Consider the following 25,449-nt stretch of genomic DNA (forward strand, 5'->3'; position numbering starts at 1 on the left):
GGATGATTGATGCCGGACCAAATCTAGGGCTATGATTTTGATAATGAATTGGGTCATACAACTCATCATGCAATGTTCCTTTCACATTTCATATGAAACATCATCACCCCATTTTGTTGCCTGGAAAGGAATGAAATAATAATAAAAGAAATCTTGTTTCACATAGATTGAATGATAACCTATTACCAGTGGATGGTGAAATTATTGGCCCACCTCTACATATATTCATCGCCGACGCAATACCACCCAGCTCAGAATCAAGGTGGTCCAGTATTGGGTAGGCCACACAGTATAAGTTAAATATACACCATTGATCATATTTAATAGCCATTGCTTTCTTCATAGATTTGTGGTCCGCTGTGATGAATGAGTGACACAGGGATGAATGTGATGAGATCGATCACTATCTTCCTCAAGGATAACTATTCTGAATCAACGGAGCTTCTTTGGACTCCTCACATAGATTTCTTGAATCCACAAGGAAAAGAAATAAAAATAATTCTAAAATATTTAAAATAAATTTGTTGATGCTTAATAAATGAATCTACAACCTTTTAAATAGGGATACCAAGACTTGGAAGAAGTTTAAGAATTAAACTATAACTAAAACTCCCTAAAATTCGTAACTTACTATAAATAGTAAATTATTTTATGTGGCTTAATATGTTGTTCTCCTAATTTTTCTAAACACTTTTCATGTTGGACACAAATCCTAAAGCCCAATGGATGAAGACTTACAATTAAACCAAAACTTACTTAAAAATAGTAAAAACAGAAATAAACATGGAATTCGACCATTGATATGATGGAATCTCACAAATTCGGCATACATGCAGGGTTGGTTGGGTAAAGTAGCTCGTCCTACCCTAAAATCTTATATGGTACGTTGAGTAACTCATTTCGGTTTGCGAGAAATGCCTATTTAAAGGTTCTGACGGTCTTGATGACTTTTGCCTCTGATTGGGCATTCTCTGATTTATCTTAGACATGAAAGTGTTCACGACCCGCTCTACATCAGTCCCCTCCACTTCAAAAGAACTCGTCCTCGATTTCTTGTGCTGCTTCGGTTTTTGATACTCGGTCTGATGCGTTGTAACGATACCTGGATCAAAAGTTATGATTAATTTATGGTCCACCTTCTTTTGGTCCAACCATGCTAGGAATGTATCTGTGACACGTTCCAAATCAAACCCCTTCACTTGGAAAAAACTCGTCCTCGAGTTACTCAAGGAACTTGGTTCATGATTTTGAGATAACTTCTAACGTCGATGTCTATTAGCCATTTTCTTGTACTTGACATTAGGCTCTTGCGTTGACACGATACATGTACTCATGCTTTCCTTGACTTAACTAGTATCGATCAGTTCCTTCATTTCTGCTTTCAAGATCTTACATTCTTTCTGATAATGTGGGCAATCAGGTAGATTTTCCCTTGAGACGGGATCAATGTGGTTTTTTGTATCTTATATGGGAGGCAATTTACTAGGGAGTTCATCAAGCACAACTGCCTTGAACTCCTGCAACATTGGTTCTAAATCCTCTGGCATATTCACATGGCTCCATATATATTTGCTTTTCTACTAATGCATCTCCATCTCCTATTTTCTCAGATTGTTTTACGAAATCCTGTTTGGGTATGAGAGACTATTCCTCAACTTTAGAAGTCTTGGGTTGGTTCTCCGTTCCCATAGGGATAAGGCTAATCTTTCTACTGTCTTTAGTAAATATAAATACGTTATCCCGACCTTCATGCGTAGCAATAACATCAATATTATTTTGCTATAGTCGATTAAGTAACATATGACAAATTCCATGTCGACTATGTCACAAAGTACTTGATCGTTATAATTTTTACCAATTGAAAACGAGACAATGCATTGTTCGATTACCTCTGTTTTGTTGACCTCTTTAATCTATTAAATTGTGTACGGAGATTGATGCTTTTCTATTTTCATTTGCAGCTTTTCCACTATTATTTTCGATATAAGATTCTCACTATTCTTGACATCGATGTTCACATCACAGAATTTTTGGCTTACAGTATACTTCGTTCGAAAGATAGTCTCATTGTAAATCTATTTCTACCATTATTGGCATGTATAATGACTTCCTTATGATCAAAGTGGTGGCCTGCGATTTTCCATCATTTGATGATGCTTTGTAAAAATTAGGGTTGCGTCATACAGCGACCATGGGTGGTTGAGCATCACTTTAAGCTCAGGGTAAAATTATCACATCCCCAATACGATTGAGGGTTTATTGCAGCCCTTGTATGGTCAACTGACTCTCCAGGTGGAAAGCTTCCATTGTTTTCGAAAGATAACAAATACCTATATCACCGTCCACTAGATTTTGGTTCATATCTTTGTTGTTTGTTGTCGGTTCGAGGGGAGTCATCACTTTGATACCAATTAACGTAGGGATGAACATAATGAGGTCAATCACCGTCTTCCTCAAGGATAACTACAAATCCACAAAGCTTCTTTGTACTCCTCACAGAGACTTCTCGAATCCACAGAGAAAAGAAATAAAAATAATTCTAAAATATTTAAAATAAATTTGTCGATGATTGATAAATGAGTCTACAACCCTTTAAATAGGAATACCAAGACTTGTAAGAAGTTTAGAAATTAAACTATAACTAAAATTTCCTAAAATTCATAACTTACTATAAATAGTAAATTTTCTATTTATAGTAGGTGTTCTATGTGGCTTAATCACGTTATTCTTCTAATTTTTCTAAACACTTTTCATGTTGGACCCAACTTCTGAAGCCCAACGGATGAAGAGTTACAATCAAACCAAAACTTACTAAAAAAAGTAAAAACGGAAATAAGCATGAAATTCGACCGTTGATATGATGGAATCTTGCAAATTTGGCATGGGCAACTCAGCCAGGTTGGTTAGCTAAAGTAGCTCGTCCTATCCCAAAATCATATATGGTATGTTGAGTAACTCATTACGGTTTGCAAGATACGCCTATTTTAAGGTTCTAACGGTCTTGATGATTTTTGCCTCTGATTAGGCCTTCTTTGATCCATCTTGGACATGAAAGTATCCATGACCCTCTCTACATCAGTGAGCCAGCTTGTTCTGTTTTATTTTGTTTTGTTTTTTTTTTTTTTGTCACAGCCTTTCATTGTGTGCAACATGTGCCACAAGCCACCCTTCTTCTGCCAATTTTTTAGTGACGAGAATTGAATGGTTGATACAAATGAAAAATGAGGGATTTCTTTGTCACGAATTCTTAGCATTAGAGCCCGACAGCAGATAAGAATGCATTTTTTCACATCTTTCTTTTAATATACTTCTTTGAATGGATAACACTGTCTTCTTTGGTATGTAGTTAGAGATGAAAAGCGAAATTAGCATGTCTAATCCCAAGCCAAGAAAGACTCAAAAGATCTAGAGCTCTCCCTGGTTGGTACTTGGGAACTTCATCACAGGCTCCATGAACCGTAGCCAATGTTAGTCCATTGTAGACCACCTGATATCCTCACACCGGGACCATTTAAACAGGCTTACTAAGTGATGTCGATTGTAATGATGGTATTGGCGCATACCAATTACTTGATTTAAGCTCCTTTTGAGTTTCAGTTGGATTGTAACAATCCATGCAATTACAAAATGCGAGTAGCATTCATCGATATCAACATGAAAATTACCTCCCCTGTGTCATTGGTCCAAGGTTGAGACAAAAAATGAAGCAGATCCAAATCCAGGTGGACCACACTGCAGGGAACAGCTGTGATTGAATGTCTACAATTAAAAACATTAAAAACTTATTGGGGCCACTAAAACGTTTATTAACCATTCAACTTGTTGATTAGGTCACACAGACCTGGATGACAGAAAATATAAATAGCAGCTTTATCAAAAACTTTTGTGTCCCTCGGGAAGTTTTCAAAGGTAAAGTGTTCGACCACAGTTGTTTCCTATTGCCTAAGATTTGAATCTGCCTCATTTTTTTTCTCATACCCTAAAATGAATGGATAAAGTGGATAAAACACGTGCATCATAATGGCCCCACAGAGCACTAACCAGTAGGGCCGGTGTGCAATCCGCACCCGAGGAAGCCAATTTTGTACAATAGTTGTTATAGGTAGCCAAGCAATAAAATATTCTGCATGCCTAGCATGATGATCATGTGACATCCACTCTATCCATCAATTGCTCTTGATAAAGTCATGACGTGAGCCAAAATTCAGGCCAATCTAAAACACAAGTTGGCCACATGGACCCTTACGATGATGACGACCACCATTAAAATATTTTTGAGCCCACTGTGATATTTATATGCCACCTCCTTAAGGCCCACAGTAATGTTTACATGCCATTCAATCCATGTGGATAAAGTTAAATAAATCAACATGATTCGAAATTTAATGTCTCACAAGAAGGTTTTAATGGTGGGCATTGACATCCCACTTTCAAAAAGTGGGCCAAGCGAGGTATGCAGCATGCTACACATGTAGCATGGGCACAAAAAATAGGCTACTTTTGTTATCAGATTCTTCTGTGGGGACGCATATTAGCTAGTCACACCAACACTAGCCAACTAGCTGTAGCCAAAGCTCTGTGGGCCCCCCCCCCCGCCCCCCAAAAAAAAAAAAAAAAAACATTGTTGACGGTCCTCCATCATGGCCGGCCCACAATGCTTTGACACCAGCTGGCTGGTGTTTGGGTCACTAGTCAAATCGTGTCCCTCTAGCGGGCTACACATGCATAGAGGGAATTGTACGGTTAGGGATGGGCTTATCTAGTGACTCCAACACCGGTTAGCCAACGTAAACTTACTGGTGACTTATGATTTTGGGCATGTGGAGCTCATGGTTATGAATCGTTGATACTCTGGCCACACCGTGGATGGTGAATATCCTGGAGAATCTTCAAACCATTGATGTATATTCTTCTCTCCACCGTGAATGTGAAGTATACATTTTGAAAGTGAATCTTCCAGTCTGAGAGATTCTCAGAGGCCATCCCCCATCTGCCATGAAGGCCATCTTACCAACAGTTTGGATCATCCAACAGTGGGCCATTCATGTTCGAAATCCGACTCATGAGTGAAATGTACAGTTTCAAGGACATCTATCTGTAGACACCCCACCCAAGCTAACATCTTGAGAAGGGTAAGACAATCCGGGAACTATGATCATATCCTAAACCTAACCCTAACCTAAACCCTAGCCTTAACCTTAAACCTAGCTTAAACCCTAAAACTAGCCTAACCCTAGCTTAAACCCTAATCCAAACCCTAAACTATCACCCAAGCCAAAATTCAACTTTCATATGAAATTACCCCTATAGTTCACCGTATTTACCATCCTACTAAGTCAAAAGTCAACTTTCATATGCAATTACCCCTGTAGTTCACTCTATTTACTATCTTACCAAGCTAAAGTCAACTTTCATATGGATTTACCCCTGTAAGTAACCCTATTTACTATTTTTACCAACCTCACCAACCACCATGAGCCAATAAGAGCATGCCAATAACGCAGTGAACCGAGATTCAATCTCCGGTCTCACCCACAAATGATAAACAGAAAGAAATATAATCTAGAAGTAGAATTAAAGCATACTAGACAAACCACAAGACAAGATATATGCGAAAAAACCCCAAACAATGATAAAAAACCACGGGTGCAAACTTCCACTATGAAGAAAACGAGATTACAAGTAATATACTAACCTTTTCCATTAGATGTATAGAGAAAACCTTTTGCCCACACTTTAGAATAACTCCCATGACCTTAGAAAATCCCTAGGGACCCCTATTTATAGTTTAAGCAACTTTCCTTTCACACTTCTTGCGAAACCGTCTAAAAAATCTGCAGTCTGTTCAGAATCCAGAAACAAATCTGCATAACCTCGACTGGCCGAGTAGACCCTCGATTGGTCGAGCAAGGGCCTTGACTGGTTGAGCACCGTAGACCCAAAAAATCATGGCTCGCTGGACTTTGAGTCGAGCCAGCCCTCGACCGATCGAGCAGCCCACTTGACTGGTCGAGTGGCGCTGCCTAGATGTGACTCCACATCTCAACAATCTCCTACTTGAAAACACATCGTCATATACCTTCGTCTTCTACATCTGGAGTGCACCACCTTCCTGTCTTCAAGCTTGAAGACCAATCAAATCTAAACAGAGCTTCAGCTTCTCCCGTATGACTGCCTTGGTTAGCATATCAGCAGGATTCTCACTTGTATGAATTTTCTCTAGAGCAATCGATCTATCTTCCAATAACGAACGTATGAAGTGATATCTGATGTCAATATACTTGGTTCTTGAGTGAAAGACTGAATTCTTATCCAAGTGTATTGCACTCTGACTGCCACTGTATAGCTTGCAATCTGCTGCTTCTTACCTAACTCTTCCATGAAACCTTACATCCACACCATCTCTTTGCATGCTTCTGTAGCTGCAACATATTCTTCTTTCGTCGTACTGATAGATACTATCTTCTGTAACTGAGAGACCCAACTGATTGCGACACTACCCAGAGTAAAGACATAACTTGTAGTGCTTCTTCTCCGTCGATATCTCCTGCCAAATCTGAATTTACGTAGCCTTGTAGCTTGATTTTTGATCCACCATAGCATAACCCTATATCCACAGTACTTACCATGTATCTGAGGATCCACTTCACAGCTTCCCAATATTCCTTCCCGGGGTTATTTATGAACCTGCTAACAACTCTCACTGCTTGAGAAATCTCTGGCCTCGTGCTCACCATAACATACATGAGACTCCCAATAGCTGACGTGTATGAGACTTTAGCCATATAGTCCCGTTCCTCCTGCGTCTTTACACCTTGCTCCTTAGAAAGCTTGAAGTAGTTGGCTAATGGAGTGCTAACCGGCTTAGCACCTCCCATATTGAATCGATTAAGTACCTTGGCTATGTACTCTCCCTGTGACAAAATTAGTTTCTTATTTTTTCTGTCACGCTTTATCCTCATGCCTAGGATTTGTTTTGCAGCTCCTAAATTCTTCATGGCAAATTCTCTAGATAGTTGTCTTTTGAGATCTGAGATGTCCTTCATGCTTGAATCGGCCAGAAGCATATCATCAACGTACAGAAGAAGGATGATATACGGCATATCAAACTTCTTCAAATATCAATAGTGGTCTGCATGACATCTCCTAAAACTGTTTCCCAACATGATACTGTTGAACTTCTTGTACCACTGCCTCGGGGCCTGCTTCAGGCCATATAGACTCTTCTTCAGTCTACACACCTTGTTCTCCTTTCTTGGTGCTACGTATCTTGTCGGCTGATGCATATATATCTCTTCTTCAAGGTCTTCATGAAGAAAGGCTGTCTTAACATCTAGCTGCTCTAGATGTAAGTCCTCTATAGCCACTATACTCAAGACCATACGAATCGTAAACATTTTGACCACTGGTGAAAATATTTCGGTGAAGTCCATACCTGCCTTTTGTTGGAACCCTTTCACAACCAATCTAGCCTTGTACTGTTTCGAACCATCATGCTCCTCCTTCAGTCTGTAAACCCACTTATTATGGAGCTTTCTTACCCTTAGGTAGGTGACTAGCTTCCATGTACGATTTGACTCAAGAGAGTTCATCCATCATCCATGCCCTACTCCCACTTAACCCGTGTTTTTGATTGTAATGCCTCTTCAAAACACTTTGGTTCACCACTATCTGTCAACAGTAGATAATGTAAGGAGGGTGAGTATCAGACCGTGGGTTTCCTCTCCCGAGTAGACCTCACAATTGGTGTCTATGGTTTCGCCTCATAATGCTCCTGTGGATGATCATCCTGTGGCGCTGTAATACCCGTGTCCGGTAACTCTTCCAACTCTATGAATTTTTTCTCCTCGGCCTTGTTTTGCTGCACACTATCCTTATGCATCACTTTTTCATTGAAAACTACATCTTTGCTTTTGATAATTTTCCTGTTTTCTGTATTCCAGAACCTGTAGCTAAAATCATGCTACCCATAGCTTATAAATGTGCACCTTTTGAACTTTGTATCTGTTGAGGGTCAAATATTGCATATTAGACCCCAGTTATTACTTGGATCTACAAACATAATACCATTTAATGGCTGATTTAATCGCGTTTGTAATGCAGGGTGTGTTTAAGAGCCTGGACTGAAAAAGGGTGGTAAATGCATGGATTTGACACTCCAGAAGCACCAAGGCAAGGAACGGACTCTAGAAGACCAAGAGCGACGGAATTATATACTAGGGGTCCGCGAAAATCGAGAAACTGAAGCTCAAGTGGCCTGAAAGTTAAGCAGAATGCAAGACCACAGCGTTCGCCTGAGGACCATAAATGAATCGTACACGTAAAATTTCAGCTCTTGGATCACTGTAAAAGTGGCCCAACGGACAGATCAGCCCACAAATCACTGATCTGGGGCCCACCTGATCTATGGATACACCTCATCTTCGGTCTCAATGCCTTGAATCATGTGAAGAACCGGATGGACGGAGTAGATTTCTCACAAACATCTCTGGGGGACCCATACAGGGAGTGTATGTACACGTTACGCAAGTGCACCGGCCGTGCACCGGACGGTCAGCCCGGTCAAAGACGGGCTGACCAGTCTTCTTCTTCCGCAGCAACAGCGGACGGACGTTGTCCGTCCGTTTTTCATCAGTGGGCCCCCCTCGCTCCCCAGAAAGTTGATCTAGACCGTACATTCATTCCATAGGATGGTCAAAACCAACTCCTAGGTGGCAGAACTGCAGAAGAAAGCGTGGATCGGATTTTAACCGTCCAAATACAGGACGGACGGTAGGGAGAAAATACAGTGGGCCGCACTAAAACCTGACCAAAACCACTCCTTCCAGCCTGTTTTTTCGCCAGGAACCCAATGAACGGAGTGGATTTCTCTAAAAACCATACTGTGGGGCCCATCGATCATCACAGCGTACCCTGTTTACGCAGGGACGCGCGTCCGTGAAAACTGGCCACGGTGGTCCGTTCTGTGATCATTATCAGGGTCGGATCAGTGATCCAGACTGTCCAAAATTCTAAGCAAGGAGTTCTTTTCCTCACCAAGAAGCAGATTTCGAAGACAGGAGGTTCTTTTCTCCCAAATTTAATTGAAACGCCGGGTGTATTCTCCAAGTCGGACACAAAAAAAAACAGGGTGCGGCTGTTTTCTTCAGCGAAAAAGAGAGTCAGTCTGGGACTCTGGATTGATTTTTGCTACTCTATAAAAGGAAGGAAAACGAGAGGGAGAGGGCACGAAGGATGGCAGGGACGTGAGGAGAAACAGAGAAAGGGAGCTTGGTTGGAAGGTGCGGGAGAGAGTACAGGGAGCTCAGGTTTGGTTTGTGCTCGGTGGGAGGATCGGCTGCTGCTGCACGTCAGGGAGAGTGAAAGGAAAAACGGAGATTGAAGGAGCTTGGCTTGGAAGGAAGGAGACGTGGAACATGAGAGAGGAAGAAAGCCAATAAGTTGCCTTCTTCTCTTCTTCTCTTTTTCGTTTCCTTTTATTTTTCTATTTGCTTTGGGTTTAGGCCATTCATGTCTGGCTAAACCTCTTAGCTAGGGCTAAGAGGTGAAGCCTGTAGCGAGATGGGAGATTTTACTGTGTGCCTTTAATTCATAAACTGGATTTGATATAGTTGATTATTGAAGGAATATTTTTCTTAGTCTTTTATGGTCTGTTGTGACTGAAATTACAATGGGTTTGCAATGGCTTTGAGTATTTCTTTGCCTTTTTTTATGTTTATGAAGTCAGGAACCCCTGTTGTTCATCATTGTCCAATGGGCATGGTAGGATGACAGTACCCTTCCTGAACTTCATACATTATTGGTTGGTTGTTAATTAGTTTAATTCTGTTGTCTACTTTGTCTCCTGGGCATGGTTTGGTGAAAGAATCCATTCTAATTCATATACCTTTCACCTCTTGAAAACTATATCTAGTCAAATTGCATGATTTCTGAAGCAGGCATAATTTCTCCCTGATCTCTACAAGTGGATCCTCTGAATCCCTAGTTTCCTTCCTCTGAATTCCTTAAAGTTTTAGATAATTATTCCACAATTATTTCTTAAATTCTATTTGGTTTAGATCACATCTTAGTCTAGTTCTAGTTCTACTTGGTTTCAGATAACGTACAGGTATTAGTCCCTGTGGATTTGACCTCGGTCTTACCGAGTTTATTACTACATCACAACCCTATACTTGGGGAGTGAACAGTATCTAGCTTATTTCTGTGCTATGCATCAATGTGAATATATGAAGTGCAACCGAATACTCTAAGATGTGCAAGGTTCTCTTCTTTTTCAGTCCACGTTTCTTCTAGTAGCCCACTATCCATTGGTGCTGAGGGACTTGTATTGATGAGATATGCGACAGTATTCACAGCATTTGCCCAAAACGTCTTGGGCAACCCTTCATGTAGCCTCATGCTCCTAGCGCGCTCAAGGATGGTCCTGTTAATACGCTCAACTACACCATTCTGCTGCGGTGTCATTGGAATCGTTTTCTGATGTTTGATTCCATTTGCTGCACAATACTCCTCAAATCTCTTATCACAGTATTCTCCCCCATTATATGATCTTAGACATTTTACTGTATTAGTTGTCTCGTTATCTACCATTACTTTCCACTTCTTAAGTATATCAAATATATCAGATTCATGCTTTAAGAAACAGACCCACAGTTTTCTACTAACATTATCAATAAAAGAAATAAAATAACGTAAGCCACTAAAAGATAATACCTGTGCCGGTCCCCATACATCAGTGTGTATAAGCTCCAACAGATGTATCTTTGGAGCGCGTCCTGTTTTCTTAAACCTTACCCTCTTCTGCTTGCCATACATGCAGTCCTCGCAGAATTCCAAGTCAATAGACTTCAGCCCTGGTAGCTTCCCTTTTGACAATAACACTTTTATCCCTTTCTCACTCATATGTCTCAACCTCTGATGCCATAATTGCCCATTCACTCCAGTTGATGTGACTGCGAGTGACCTATACGATCCTGAAGTCATGTACAAAGTTCCTTCCCACTTGCCTTGAGATATCACCAAAGCACCTTTTGTGATCTTCTAGGAATCACTAGTGAATGTCGTCACATATCCGGTATCGGCCAACTGTCCCACAGAGATCAAATTCCTTTTCAAACTCGGTATATGTCTGACATCCTTCAATTTCAAAACCATTTCGTCTTTCTAATTTATATGAACATGTCCCTTTCCAACAATACTGCATGACTCATCATCACCTAGGTATACTCTCACAAAGTCACCTGTCATATAATCATGCAGAACTTCCTTACACGAAGTGGCATGAAATGAAGCACCCGAGTTTATGACCCAAGACTTATTCCTCGCACCAAGAGATAAGATCAACGCCTCTGTGTCACTCTCCTCAAATAGATTTACTGAATCCTTCCCACCTTGAGAGCTTCCTTCTTGTTTCTTAAGCACTCTGCAATCACGTTTCATGTGCCCCTTCTTGCCACAATGTCAACACCTGTCTTTGTCTTTCGGTCCCTTGGACTTCTTCCTCAACTTAGAACGTCCGTGTTTATTGCTTCCTTTGTTCAGTGATCTTCCTCTTCCTTCAACGTTTAGAGCATTCCCTGAATCCCCTGAAACTCCTGATGCCTTTCTTCTATATTCTTCGCTGAGAATTAAACCGGCCACATCATCAAATTTTAGCTTTGTCGATCCTTAAGAATTGCTCACAACAATTACGAAACCATCCTAATTGCTTGGCAAATTGGATAAGATCAGTAACACCTTGACCTCGTCCTAAAAAAAAATGCAAACGGATTCCGGCCAATTGGCTCGTGACTGTATTGAACTCATTTAGATGTTCAGCCACGCTCCCACCATTTGACATTTTCATGTTGAATAGCTGTTTCATAAGATGAACCTTATTAGATGCTGAGGGTTTTTCATACATTGTAGCTAGGGCTTCCATTAATTCTTTTGTGGCCTTTACTTTAGATATATTGAAGGTGACGCTCTTAGACAAAGAGAGTCGGATTGTTCCTTAAGCCTTCCGATCCAATAAAGACTATTCATCATTTGTCATTTTTTCTGATTTTTTCTCTTTTCCTCTTAGAGGAATATAGAGGTTCTTTTGATACAGATAATCCTCCATCTGCATCTTCCATAAGGCAAAGTTTGAACCATCAAACTTCTTAATTCTAGTCTTCCCTTCTTCCCTCATCGCTCCCAATAGAACTAAACCAATAACTCTGATACCAGTTGTTGCGCAATACACCAACAACGCAGTGAACCGAGATCCAATCTCCAGTCTCACCCACAAATGATAAATAGAAAGAAATATAATCTAGAAGTAGAATCAAAGTATACCAGACAAACCATAAGATAAGTTATATGTGCAAAAACCCCAAACAAGGGTAAAAAACTGCAGGTACAAACTTCCACTATGAAGAAAACGAGATTACAAGTAATATACTAACCTTTTCGCTTGGATGTATAGAGAAAGCCCTTTGTACACACTTTAGAATAACTCCCATAACCCTATAAAAGCCATATGGACCTCTATTTATAGTTTAGGCAATTTTCCTTTTACACCTCTTGCGAAACCGTCTAACATCCGCATTCCGTGCAAAATTCGAAAATGAATCTGCGTAACCTCGACTGGTCGAGCACCGCGGACCCAAAAAATCATGGCTTGTTGGACTTTGAGTTGAGCCAGCCCTCGACCAGTCGAGTGGGCCCCACGACCGGTTGAGCAGCCCACTCGACTGGTCGAGTGGCGCTGCCCAAATGTGACTCCACATTTCAACATAAGTGTCAGGTAATGGGTGAACAATTTAATATGAGTTCCTTAGTGTTTTGGTTATAAATATGGTAAAACAAATGTAAAAAGCCATTTGGAAAATTTTGAATGAAATCTGTCTTAGTAGAATTTTTATTCCTTTCTTCTCGAAGCTTTTACCTTGACCAATTCATAGTTTTTGGATAAGTTGTAAGCCTGTATCTTACTGTTTCCTTCTCATCTACCTATGCATATGCATCTCTCTATGCAGTTGTATCAGAGCAAGAGGTCTCGTGTTTGAGACTCCTCACCAGGATAATTAATGCAAGAGCATTTTTATATCGAGCTCGAGTGGGGTAGCCTATGAGATGTGGGACACACTCGGGGTGAGTGACCAGTGTGAAGCGGGTGAGACCCATGTGATGTGGGGCCCACAAGTAAAGTTGGCCAAAAGACTTTACCCATGGAAAGTGGGGCTTGGGCTATGGGATAAAGGGATTGATTCGCCGCGCTTGATTGGTTCAAATTTTTATAGCAAGTGGTTAGTTGTCCTACATCAATAGCAATCCAGACCATCCAAATTCTCAACTATTGATGAAAAATAAGTCAGGAATTGCAGTGAGAAGATAATGCCAACCATCTAATTTTTCCTTCGAATTTGGACCACTAATTGTTATTTTACCATTTGATATCCATTAATTGGATGGTTAGGATTGCTTGATCGGCATGGTTTCAGATATATGATCCATCCACAATGGGACCCAGAATTCGGATGGTCTGGACAACTGTTGTATATTAGTGCCACATATGAGGAGGATGAGTCACCGGTACTCACCACCATTTTTTGAATTGTGAAAAACTAACATAGGAGCGGAAGCGGATTACGTACTAAGTAAACTTTGTGAGGTTCATCATGACTTATGTATTTTATCCACTCGGTTCATCCATTTTATGGGATAATTTTAGAGTTCTAGCTCAAAAATAAAGTATGTCCAACACTCAAATTGACCACACCGCAAGAAAGAGTGTGAATTGAAGATCTACCGTTGAAAAATTCTTGGGGGCTACAGAAGTTTTGGATCAAGCTTATGTTTTCCCTTCATCCATGTCTGTAAGAGTTTTTGAACAGTTTGGATGACAAACAAACATCACTATGGGGCCTAACAAGGTTTCAATAGTGGAAATCATTATTTCCACTGTTCCTTCAGTAACTCAGTACGATTAGCGTACTGAGTAAACTTTGTGAGGTTCATCATGACTTATGTATTTTATCCACTCGGTTCATCCATTTTATGGGATAATTTTAGAGTTTTAGCCCAAAAATAAAGTAAATCCAATGCTCAGATGGACCACACCACAGGAAACAGTGTGAATTGAAGATCTACCGTTGAAAAATTCTTGGGGGCTACAGAAGTTTTGGATCAAGCTTATTTTTATGTTTTCCCTTCATCCATGTCCATAAGAGTTGTTGAACAGTTTGGATGACAAAAAAACATCACTATGGGGCCTAACAAGGTTTCAATGGTGGAAATCATTATTTCCACTGTTCCTGTAGTATGATATGCTTGATGTTTGGATATTCTTCAATTTTGGGCTCAACGCCTTAAATTATATAGAAAAACGGATGGACGGTGTGGATAGACTACATACATTCACAGTGGGGCCAACTGAGTTTACTCAGTACGATAAGAGCAATCCGATTTCGTAACCCATCAAATATATATGCGTGGACCTCTATATTTGAATATTCCAAAGGCATCCATATCGTGTGAAGGATCCAAAACTGCCCTTTAGGTTGTGAAAGGCCACCTTCGAATACTTAAAAAACAGTAAAACGTTGATAACAAGATGTGATTGTATCATGCATAGGCATGCACGTTGTTGCCGTGTGGAACAAAAACTAGCCTCCCGTTGAACATATCGCCTTCTGATCTATAAAATGTGACCCCATGTATCACACCTACATCATCCGCACCATAAGCCTTCCAACCATGGCGTCTGTTACATTCCTTGTCTCGGTCATCATCGTCGCATGCCATCTCATCCTTGGCGGTAGCACTTACGCCAAGAGAGATTTCGACCCGTTACTACATTATGTGAGAACGAAACATACCCAGGTTGGTGCACCCCATGCATCGTCCTTGGCTAGTTTCCAATCGGATGGAAGGACATTGTATTCTCCCGTGTATGTGGGTGGTCAAGATGGGATGATGGAAGCCGACAAGATCGATGCATTGCCAGGCCAGCCTGCTGGGGTGAACTTCAATCAGTACTCTGGCTATGTGACTGTGGACCCTACAAAAGGACGGGCACTCTTCTATTACTTTGTTGAATCACCTGATCACCCTTCTACCAAACCTTTAGTATTGTGGCTCAATGGAGGTAAGTGCACTGTCATGGTTTAAGACTCGGTGACTTGGGCTGACTCGATTGGTGCTGAGTCAGGTTGAGTCTCGTGATGCTGAACTGGATTGGAATAGACTGAGTCTGAGTCAACTCAGACGAGTTGCATCGGACTTGGCTGAGTGACTGTCATGATGATCATGGTCATGGCCCAGAACATGTACATGGTAATCTTATAGTGGTCACCATGTTAATATTTTGATTGTCATCATCAACGTTGGTGTTGATCATAAGAGGTTTTCTCGCCCCACGTGCACCTTTCTCCACATGCAGCAAACTTGTCCAGCCGGCAAGTGCACATCTGAGGCTTGCATAAGGTGGTCCCGCGGTCAATATGACCATATTAGAAAAACCCGGCCGGTCCAGTCATAGGAGATACAAACGTGTTGGTCGAATATGAACCATTGGATTTTTTATTTTTAAAGCGTCCATTCTTTTTTGCTTAGGTGTGACCCACCTAATGAGCAGACCAGTCTGATCTCTGCCTATGATCATCTTCAAAATTGGGGCCTATCTTATGTAGGGCTCAGATGTCATGGCATTTTCACTGTCTGTCTATTTTGGTAGTCATGATGGTGGTGGTGGTGATCGCCATCTAGATGATTATTAGCATTTTGGTACTCTCTAGTCTCTACCATCAGGACCACCCATGGAATGAAGACTCAGTGACACGGACTGACTCACTTGGTCCTGAGTTGAGTCGGGCTGGGCCGAGTTAGCATATTTTCAATGTTGACTCATATCCTCGAATCGGATGGGACTCAACTCAGGCGAGTCGCATCCCTACTCGGGCGAGTTGGCAATCCATGCAACTATAAATCATGGTGTGATAGAGCCATGGAGGTAATTTGATGGATATGATTGAATGATAGAGGTATGTTGGTGGGCCATGATTGTATGATAGAGATATGTTGATGGACAGGACCTGGTTGCTCTTCGTTTGGAATTGGCGCAATGATGGAACTGGGACCCTTCAGAGTCAACAGCGACGGGAAGACTCTTCGGGCAAATGACTATGCATGGAATAAAGGTTAGTCCATATATTATCTTATCCCACAAATTACGGATATGCCCCTCATGCTTTGAAAATAAAATAAAATAAATCATAACAAGGTAGGGAGAAATAGTAAACAAGGGCTCGGTCTCTGTTGGTCCCACCGCAGATTGACCATGCCCCAAAATTCTTCCAGATTGGTAGATCCTAACCACAAATCCTGGTCCTCTTTCTAATTAAAATGCCGGGACAAGATCAGATTGTTAAAACGACTCCTCTATACAGTAATCAGGAATGTCGATGTGGTAAGACATCATGTGGAAGGGTTACATGAAAGTAAAAAAGAAGAAAAAAAGGAATTAGACTATGTTAGCCGTCCGATCAGTGAGAAGGGACACCTAACATGAAGACTGTCCCTACTAAACCAATGCCCATCCAAATGCTAGCCCCCCCAAATCAAATAATTGTTCTAGTCACTGTTCAGACGTTTGGTGGGCCCATAGTCGCTAGGATTTCTTACAGTCACAGTCCATTCATCTTATCCTCATTAATAAAACATCTTACTAGAAGAAAACAAGGGCTGTCAACCGGCCGAGCTCATGCTGGGTCCGTCCTGCAGGGTAAAATCCCTAGAATTGATCACCACTGCGGGTCCATGATGGGCGAAAAGAACTGGCTTGATCCCAGCCGTAATAATTATACATGGCCTGTGATGGCCTAGAGAAAATGGCCACTCTCCGCCCATAATAATTATACACAACTTGACCCCGAGTGCAGTCACCCACTTTGCAAGAACTAGAGTACTGTTCATTAGAGCTACACATCAAGTCGAATCAGACTGAGTTAGGGCTGACCCGACTTTATCTGGTTTTGAAATAGGCCTGACCCGAATTTGACCTGACATGGTACCAAGTCCGGGTCTGGCCTAGACTAATTCGGACTGAGTCTGACCCAGTCCCAAGTACCGAGTCGGGTCAAGTTGGCACCAAGTCGGGTCAGGTGTAGTGGGTATCCACGGGCTGAAATCATAACTCAAAATCAGATTCACTTGCCTGAATTGCAGCCTCTTCATCGGCTACACGGCATCTTAGATCTGAAACATCATATCGGAGTTTTTTTTATCATATATATATATATATATATGGGAAAAGGTACTATGCGCTCGTCCTCACGATTAGCTCCCATGAGGTTGAGCTATGTGGGCCCCACCGTGATGCGTGTCGACCATCAACACCGTTTATTTGATGGGTACCCTCTAAATTATGGAACATCCCAAAAATCAGCCGCATACGGAACTCAGGTGGCCCATACCATCTAAAATCATGTGAAACACCATTAAAACATATAAAAGCACTTGGTGGGGGCTCACTTGAGTTTTGAATGCTACTAAAACTTGGTCTGAACCCTCATGCTAGTGGGACACACATAATGGATGGGCTGGATTTGCAAACCACATCTCGGTGGACCCAAAAAACTGATTATGAATGTTTTAATGGTGCACGGCCCCTCCCCACTTCTGTATGTGGTGTGGCCCACACAAGTAACGGATTGACTTGATTTTTGAGACCTAGGCCCACGATGGAATGGTGCATCTGACTGATGGGTTAGATGTTCGAAAGGCATCACGGTGGGGCCCACATAGCTCGACGAGCGCATAGTACCTTTTCCGTATATATATATATAGGTCAAGTCTCAGATTGAGTCGAGTCAATACTAAGTTGGATTCCAGGTCAAGTCGAGTCAAGTTACCGGGTGACTTGAACTCGACTCAGTTTGAGTTTGGATTGGATCTAAATGATTCAGACAAGTCGAGTTTGCCAAGTTGAGTCGTCCCATGCCTACCTCTACTGTTCATTGGGTGTGTGCTGCCATGTGTGATATATGACAAAAATGCTCTTGAACCAAAAATAAGCTGGGACAGGCCAGGCCAATGGGCTCTTAGACACACCCCAAGCCTGACCTAATCAATAAACATGCTTTAATTTTAGGCCTGAGGTGTAGACCACAGGCTTCATATTTCATTACTAGCCTTTCTCGGACACCCAATAGGCCACTACAGCCCATTGACAGTACTAAGCAAAAATCAAGCCATTGATTGAAGCTGAATTTTCCGGCAGAGGCGAATATCCTCTTCCTTGAATCACCGGCGGGTGTGGGGTTTTCTTACTCAAATACTACAACTGACTACCATTTAAGCGGGGATCAGAGAACAGCTGAAGATTCATACACATTCCTAGTGAACTGGCTGGAAAGATTTCCTCAATACAAGACCAGAGATTTCTTCATTACAGGAGAGAGCTATGCGGGCCACTACATTCCTCAACTCGCTCAAACCATCCTTGGATACAACAAGGTCACCGATCAAACGGTCATCAACCTACGTGGAATCGCGGTAACTGATCACCACCATCCATTATTTTGATTAAACATTGATTATAAGATCTGGGTTTCCATGCTTTTTGTGCAAGTGTTTTCATGGTCTTGTCGTCCTTAACTGAATCGATTATCGTCCAAAGATCAAATGGTACACAAAACATGTTTTGCATGTGTCCACATGAATACTTAAATGTATGTGGTGTATATATACATAATTTCATATGTATATGGACATGTATACATGTAAATACCTCATATACAGTTGGAACCATAACATGAATAATCTATGATGCTTTTAGATTGGCAACGGATGGATCGACGATGAAATTAACATGAAGGGAATGTTCGATTTTTTCTGGACGCACGCTCTCACTTCCGATGAAATCCATGATGGAATTACCCAAAATTGCAATTTTTCTTCGGAGGCGAATACGACGGAAGCATGCAGTAAGGCTGTCAGACAACTCTGGGCAGCTTTCGGGCACATTGACATCTACAACATCTATGCTCCCTTCTGCACTAACTCCTCAAGCCCCCGCCCTGTAAGTGTCCTTCTTTAGGCTTTAGTTTGGATGCACCATTGAATTGAAATCCAGTACTAGGCTCTGTTTGGATGCTTAACTGAACTGAATAGCAATCCATTAAACTCATTATAAAGGAAATGTCCAAGGTAGGGGCAGCGCCATTTTGATATGTAGTTGGGACAAATGTTGGGGAACCACGGAAGCACACAGAGATGAATCAAGCAAAGTACTTTAATAACACAACCAAATTCAAACATAAACAAATTGAATTTTATGTGAAAAAATCATTGTGGGAAAAAACTACAGTACGAAGCAACAATAATGCGCCATGAAAGCAAAACATTACAAGAAATAAAAACTACTGATTCGAACATGCTTTGAATCTACTCCTCAAGCCCGAGCTCTGCCCTTAAAACCCTCAGGAATGAATTTAGAAAACATAAAAAACCTCTCTTACTTTCCAAATTCCCATTACACCTAATATATATAGTATAGAATCATATCACAATCAGAATATGAAACAAATCTTGCACTCACACAATTCTACGCGCGCGCTTGATATCAGTTTTGATGGGACTTCGATGGCATCGAGAAAACACCAAAACGTTCTAGCAACAAAACATGGATTTTTCAGTTTTTTCCAATGCTATCAAGTGATTTGTTGATGGCATCGAGAGATTCTGTTGTTTACATATTTGAGAAATTAACAACATAGAAGCCTCTAATTGCAATTCCACGCATTTCAAGTCAACTTGAAATGGAGAGTGCAATTCAATCCAATTAAACATCCAAATGGGTCAAATATCATAAATCCCTTCATTAGAAATTGTGTTAAGGATTTGGCACGAATGGAAATTATCTTACATTGATTGGATTTGAATGAAACGTTACAATATTTCAAGTGCTAATCTTTCGGAAAGAAAAACACACACACACACACACACAAGATTTCCAGTGCTACTTCTCTTCACGAATTCTGAGCCGGTCATGTTATTGCAATTTGGTAAATTGCATATCCAAATGCCACCCTATTCTCAAATAAAAACTAAGAAAAACAACTAATTAATGTCCTTCCGTTTATTCTTCATCCATTTCCACCATTGATCGTCAGTCAAAAACAGGATGTGGAGTTCGATCCTTGCTCAAGTGAGTACATTGGAGCTTATCTGAATCTCCCTGAAGTGCAGAAATCTCTCCACGCAAATGTCACTGGGCTTCCATATCCATGGACAGACTGCAGGTATCACCATTTTTTTTTCACCCCCGTGTCATTTCTGTTAATAGTCAGATCCTTATGTGCTAATTTAGATTACATCTGGTTTCTACTCTGGATGAAAAACAGCTCCGTTATTGATATGTGGATAGACCGGCAAACTACGCTAATGCCGACCATTCAAGAGCTTATGGCCAGTGATTTAAGAGTGTGGATTTACAGGCATGTTGTTTTAACAAATCACAAAAATACCCACATTGCTTATCCTTTGAACATGCTAGTTAAGGGTGTGTTTGGTTGCACCAAATTTCAAGAAAATTTGAACAAAATTAGTCTGATCACAAAATATTCATGAAATTTCCTTATATTTGGTGCAACTAAACGCTTCCTAAGATAGTCATTATGTGTTTATCCATCTTAAATCATTGAATGTATGGTGCAGTGGAGACATTGATGGAATTGTACCCGTGACAGCCACTCGCTACGCAATAAACAATCTCAATACATCGGTACAGACTCCTTGGTATCCTTGGTACACCCAAGAGGAGGTAAGGACATCTCAAGTCCACGGTGACAGTTTTAGGTGTGTTTGGATGCTCAATCAAAATGAATTGCAATAACTCAAGCTGATCAAGAGGAACTGACCAATGTGGCACTAGGCCCCATTTATGCCACCAAAACCTTTAAGATTGTTTGGAACCCAACTTGAAATGGATAGAATTGCAACTTGGGGTTCCATCATCACTATGAATTAGAATGGTGCCATGCTCAGTTTGGCAATTCACTCTTTATTTATCGCAATTCAATACAATTGAGCATCCAAACGTGCCATTAATTACATGGCTTGATAATTGGGTGCTGACAATCATTTCGTGATATGTGAAGGTTGGCGGGTACGTCGTCGAATATCAGCAGTTGACGTTCGTGACCATAAGGGGTTCTGGCCATTTTGTTCCAAGTTATCAGCCAGCAAGGGCACTGACTATGTTCTCATCCTTTCTACAAGGGAAGCTTCCACCTAGAAACTAGGGTTGATTGATGCAGGACCAAATCTATGGCTATGATTTTGATAATGAAATGGGTCATACAACTCATCATGCAATGTTCCTTTCACATTTCATATGAAACATCATCACCCCATTTTGTTGCCTGGAAAGGAATGAAATAATAATAAAAGAAATCTTGTTTCACATAGATTGAATGAAAACCTATTACAAGTGGATGGTGAAATTATTGGCCCACCTTTACATATATTCATCGCCGACTCAATACCACCCAGCTCAGAATCAAGGTGGTCCAGTATTGGGTGGGCCACACAGTATAAGTTAAATATACACCACTGATCATATTTAATAGCCACTGCTTTCTTCATAGATTTGTGGTCCGTTGTGATGAATGAGTGACGCGGGGATGAACGTGATGAGGTCGATCACTATCTTCCTCAAGGATAACTACTCTAAATCCATGGAGCTTCTCTAGACTCCTCACATAAACTTCTGGAATCCACAAGAAAAAGAAATAAAAATAATTCTAAAATATTTAAAATAACTTTGTTGATGATTGATAAATGAGTCTACAACCCTTTAAATAGGGATACCAAGACTGGAAGAAGTTTAAGAATTAAATTATAACTAAAACTCCCTAAAATTCGTAACTTACTATAAATAGTAAAATTTCTATTTATAGTAAGTGTTCTATGTGGCTTAACATGTTGTTCTCCTAATTTTTCATGTTGGACACAACTCCTAAAGCCCAACGGATGAAGAGTTACAATCAAACCAAAACTTACTAAAAATAGTAAAAACAAAAATAAACATGGAATTCGACCATTGATATGATGGAATCTCGCAAATTCGGCATATAAGCGGTTTGGTTGGGTAAAGTAGCTTATCCTACCCCAAAATCATATATGGTATGTTGAGTAAATCATTCCGGTTTGCGAGATATGCCTATTTAAATATTCTGACGGTCTTGATGACTTCTGCTTCTAATCGGGCATTCTTTGATATATCTTAGACATGAAAGTGTCCACGACCTGCTCTACATCAGTCCCTTCACTTCAAAAGAATTCGTTCCCGAGTTCCTGTGTTGCTTCGGTTCTTGATACTGGGTCTGGTGTGTCGTAACAATACTCAAATTAAAAGTTATAATCAATTTACGGTCCACCTTCTTTTGGTCCAACCATGCTAGGAATGTATTTGTGACACATTCTACATCAGACTCCTCCGCTTGGAAAAAACTCGTCGTCGAGTTACCCGTGGAATTTGGTTCATAATTCTAAGATAACTTCTAACACCGATGTTTATTAGCCATTTTCTTGTACTTGGCATTAGGCTCTTGAGCTGACACGATACATGTACTCATGCTTTCCTTGACTTGACTAGTATCAATCAGTTCCTTCACTTGTGCCTTCAAGATCTCACATTCTTTTTGATAGTGTGGGCAATTAGACAGACTTTCCCTTGAGACGGGATCAATGTGTTTTTTATATCTTATATGGGAGGTAATTTATCAGGGAGTTCATCGAGCACAACCGCCTTGAACTCCTGCAACATTGGTTTCAAATCCTCTGGATTGTTCACATTGCTCCATATATATTTCCTTTTCTACTAATGCATCTTCATCTCCTGTTTTCTTAGATTGTTTTACAAAATCCTATTTGGGTATGAGAGACTGTTCTTCAACTTTAGAAGTCTTGGGTTGGTTCTCCGTTCCGATAGAGATGATGCCAATCTTTCTACCATCTTTAGTAAATATAAATACGTTATCCCGACCTCTATGAGTAGCAATAACATCAATATTATTTTGTCATAGTCAACCAAGTAACATATGACAAACTTACATGTCGATTACGTCACAAAGTACTTGATCATTATAATTTTTACCAATTGAAAACGAGACAATGCATTATTCGATTACCTCTGTTTTGTTGTGTCATGCCCCAAACCCAGAAATTGGGCTCACAAAATTCCTAATTGTCGAATCCGGTGCCGACAGCCTCCGTAGTACCCCATTCTGAGCTCCCAACATCCATACGCCAAATTTCGATCTTGGGATCATATAAGGAGGATTTTTCAATGTATATTTATCTCGTAAGAAGCATAACCACAAGTTTACCCAAATCATAAAGACAACATCATCATCACATATCCACTAATATAATCATTTAATACAGTGCTGAAAATGAAATACATATGTCAAAAATCAAAGCTCCAAAAGACCGCTGCACACTCTAAGCTCAACGCTGCTACAACCTAACGCCACCTGCATGCATCTATCATGCATAAACTTATAGAAAGCTTAGAGGGTGGAGAAGGTGTGCGTAAGGTAAGTGCTAAGTATACAATAAAGCCTATAAATCATACTTCATCGGGACAAGTGGAAATACTGACAAGATTATGAATTATACAATATCAGAGTAAGTGAAAATATAGTGGTAAGTCCATAAGTCATATAATATCAGAGTACGCAATGCAGATCGGCTATACACATACGGAATCATAGAGAACTAAATATCAGATGCCGATAATGCAAATACAATATACAAATCCTGAAGAGTCACGAATATCATCAACCCCATCTATGCCATACATCAAGCTTGCGTGTATCGTGTGATCATGTGGGGATAGCTCTGTCTCATAAGGAGTCCCATAAACATCTCAGCCCAATGGCATCTCCTTTAATCAATCATCTATCACAACATGCATATGAATGATGGGGGTCCACAGAAGGACGGCGGATCTAGTCCAAATATCAAGATAAGCTCATTGATTTAAAATGTGTCATGATAGTTAAGGAAAGAATCCAACTTATAGCCACCACAACATCGGATGATGCAACCGACATGGGACAAAGTTTTACCTTCACTATGTGCACAGTAGCCTGCCAATCACTGGTAGCTCGCCCAGGCTCCTCAGGCCCTGCCCACATCAGTGTCTGCCCACGTGCGCCCGCCTACACGTGATCATAGTGATAGAGCGTCATAATATCCCCCACCGAGGGTAGATCCGAGTCTAAGTCACTACAAGAAATCACACCTTTACCGACGAAAATTTCGTCGCTAAAAGCCAAATTTTCATAGTTAAAAAGTTTTAGCGACGAAAATTTCGTCGCTAAAAGACCGACGCAAAAAGTTTTTATCGACGAAAAATTTGAATCATCGCAAAGGCAAGCTTTTTAGCGACAAATTTTTTCATCGCTAAAAAAACTTTTACCGACAAATTGTTTCGTTGTTAAAAAACTTCTACCAACGAAAATTGATTCGTAGGTAAAAATATTTACACAACTTTTACCGACGAATATTTTCGTCGCTAAAAAACTTTTACCAATGAAATTTTTCGTCCTTACAATAACTTTACCATCGAAAATTTATTCGCAGTTAAAAATATTTACACAACTTTTATCGACGAATGTTTTCATCACTAAAAAACTTTTAATAGAAATAAATTAAACTTTTAGCGACGATAGTTGTCGTCACTAAAAATAATTACAAATGTTTAGCGACAAATATTTTCGTCGGTAAAAAATAAATGTTAAACTTTTAGCGACGATAGTTGTCATCGCTAAAAATAATTACAAAACTTTTAGCGACGAATATTTTCGTCGGTAAAAAATAAATTTTGAACGTTTAGCGACGATAGTTTTCGTCGCTAAAAATTATTACAAAACTTTTAACGACGAATATTTTCATCGGTAAAAAATAAATGTTAAACTTTTAGCGACGATAGTTTTCATTGCTAAAAATAATTACAAAACTTTTAGCGACGAACATTTTCGTTGCTAAAAAATACGTAAAAAACTTTTACCGATGAAAATTTTTGTAGGTAAAAATATTTACAAAACTTTTACCTACAAAAATTTTCGTAGGTAAAAGTCTCTTTTTTTTAAAAAAAAATATTCCAGCACAAAATTCCTGATATACACCTGGTACAATATATTTCATCATATTCATCTTGATATACACTTGTTATATAATATATTTCATCATATTCACATTCACATCCATCTAATCCCAAACTAGTAAATCCATCCAAATATAAACTACATTCATCCAAACACAAACAATCTTATCCACATCACATTCATTTACGCAAAAATACATATAATCTTAACATCATTAAAAAATACAAAAATTCACAAATATGAAGGCTGATTTGAGAATACATTTAGGTTTTAGGTTTAGGTTTAGGTTTTACGTTTTGGTTAAGGT

The 25,449-nt window shown here is 40.1% G+C and overlaps 1 protein-coding gene across 1 annotated transcript; it reads left to right on the plus strand.

Moving 5' to 3' along the window:
• The first annotated feature begins 14,937 nt into the window (after positions 1–14,937).
• Positions 14,938–21,493, plus strand: LOC131242441 (serine carboxypeptidase 1-like). Its single transcript, XM_058241068.1, has 8 exons — positions 14,938–15,112; positions 16,056–16,163; positions 18,245–18,519; positions 18,803–19,045; positions 20,149–20,267; positions 20,370–20,462; positions 20,683–20,788; positions 21,126–21,493. Exons 1-8 carry the CDS (start codon positions 14,938–14,940, stop codon positions 21,267–21,269), a joined length of 1,263 nt encoding a protein of 420 aa, XP_058097051.1. The 3' UTR covers positions 21,270–21,493.
• The last annotated feature ends 3,956 nt before the right edge of the window (positions 21,494–25,449 follow it).

Source organism: Magnolia sinica, chromosome 4, assembly GCF_029962835.1.
Source record: "Magnolia sinica isolate HGM2019 chromosome 4, MsV1, whole genome shotgun sequence".
Taxonomy (NCBI): domain Eukaryota; kingdom Viridiplantae; phylum Streptophyta; class Magnoliopsida; order Magnoliales; family Magnoliaceae; genus Magnolia; species Magnolia sinica.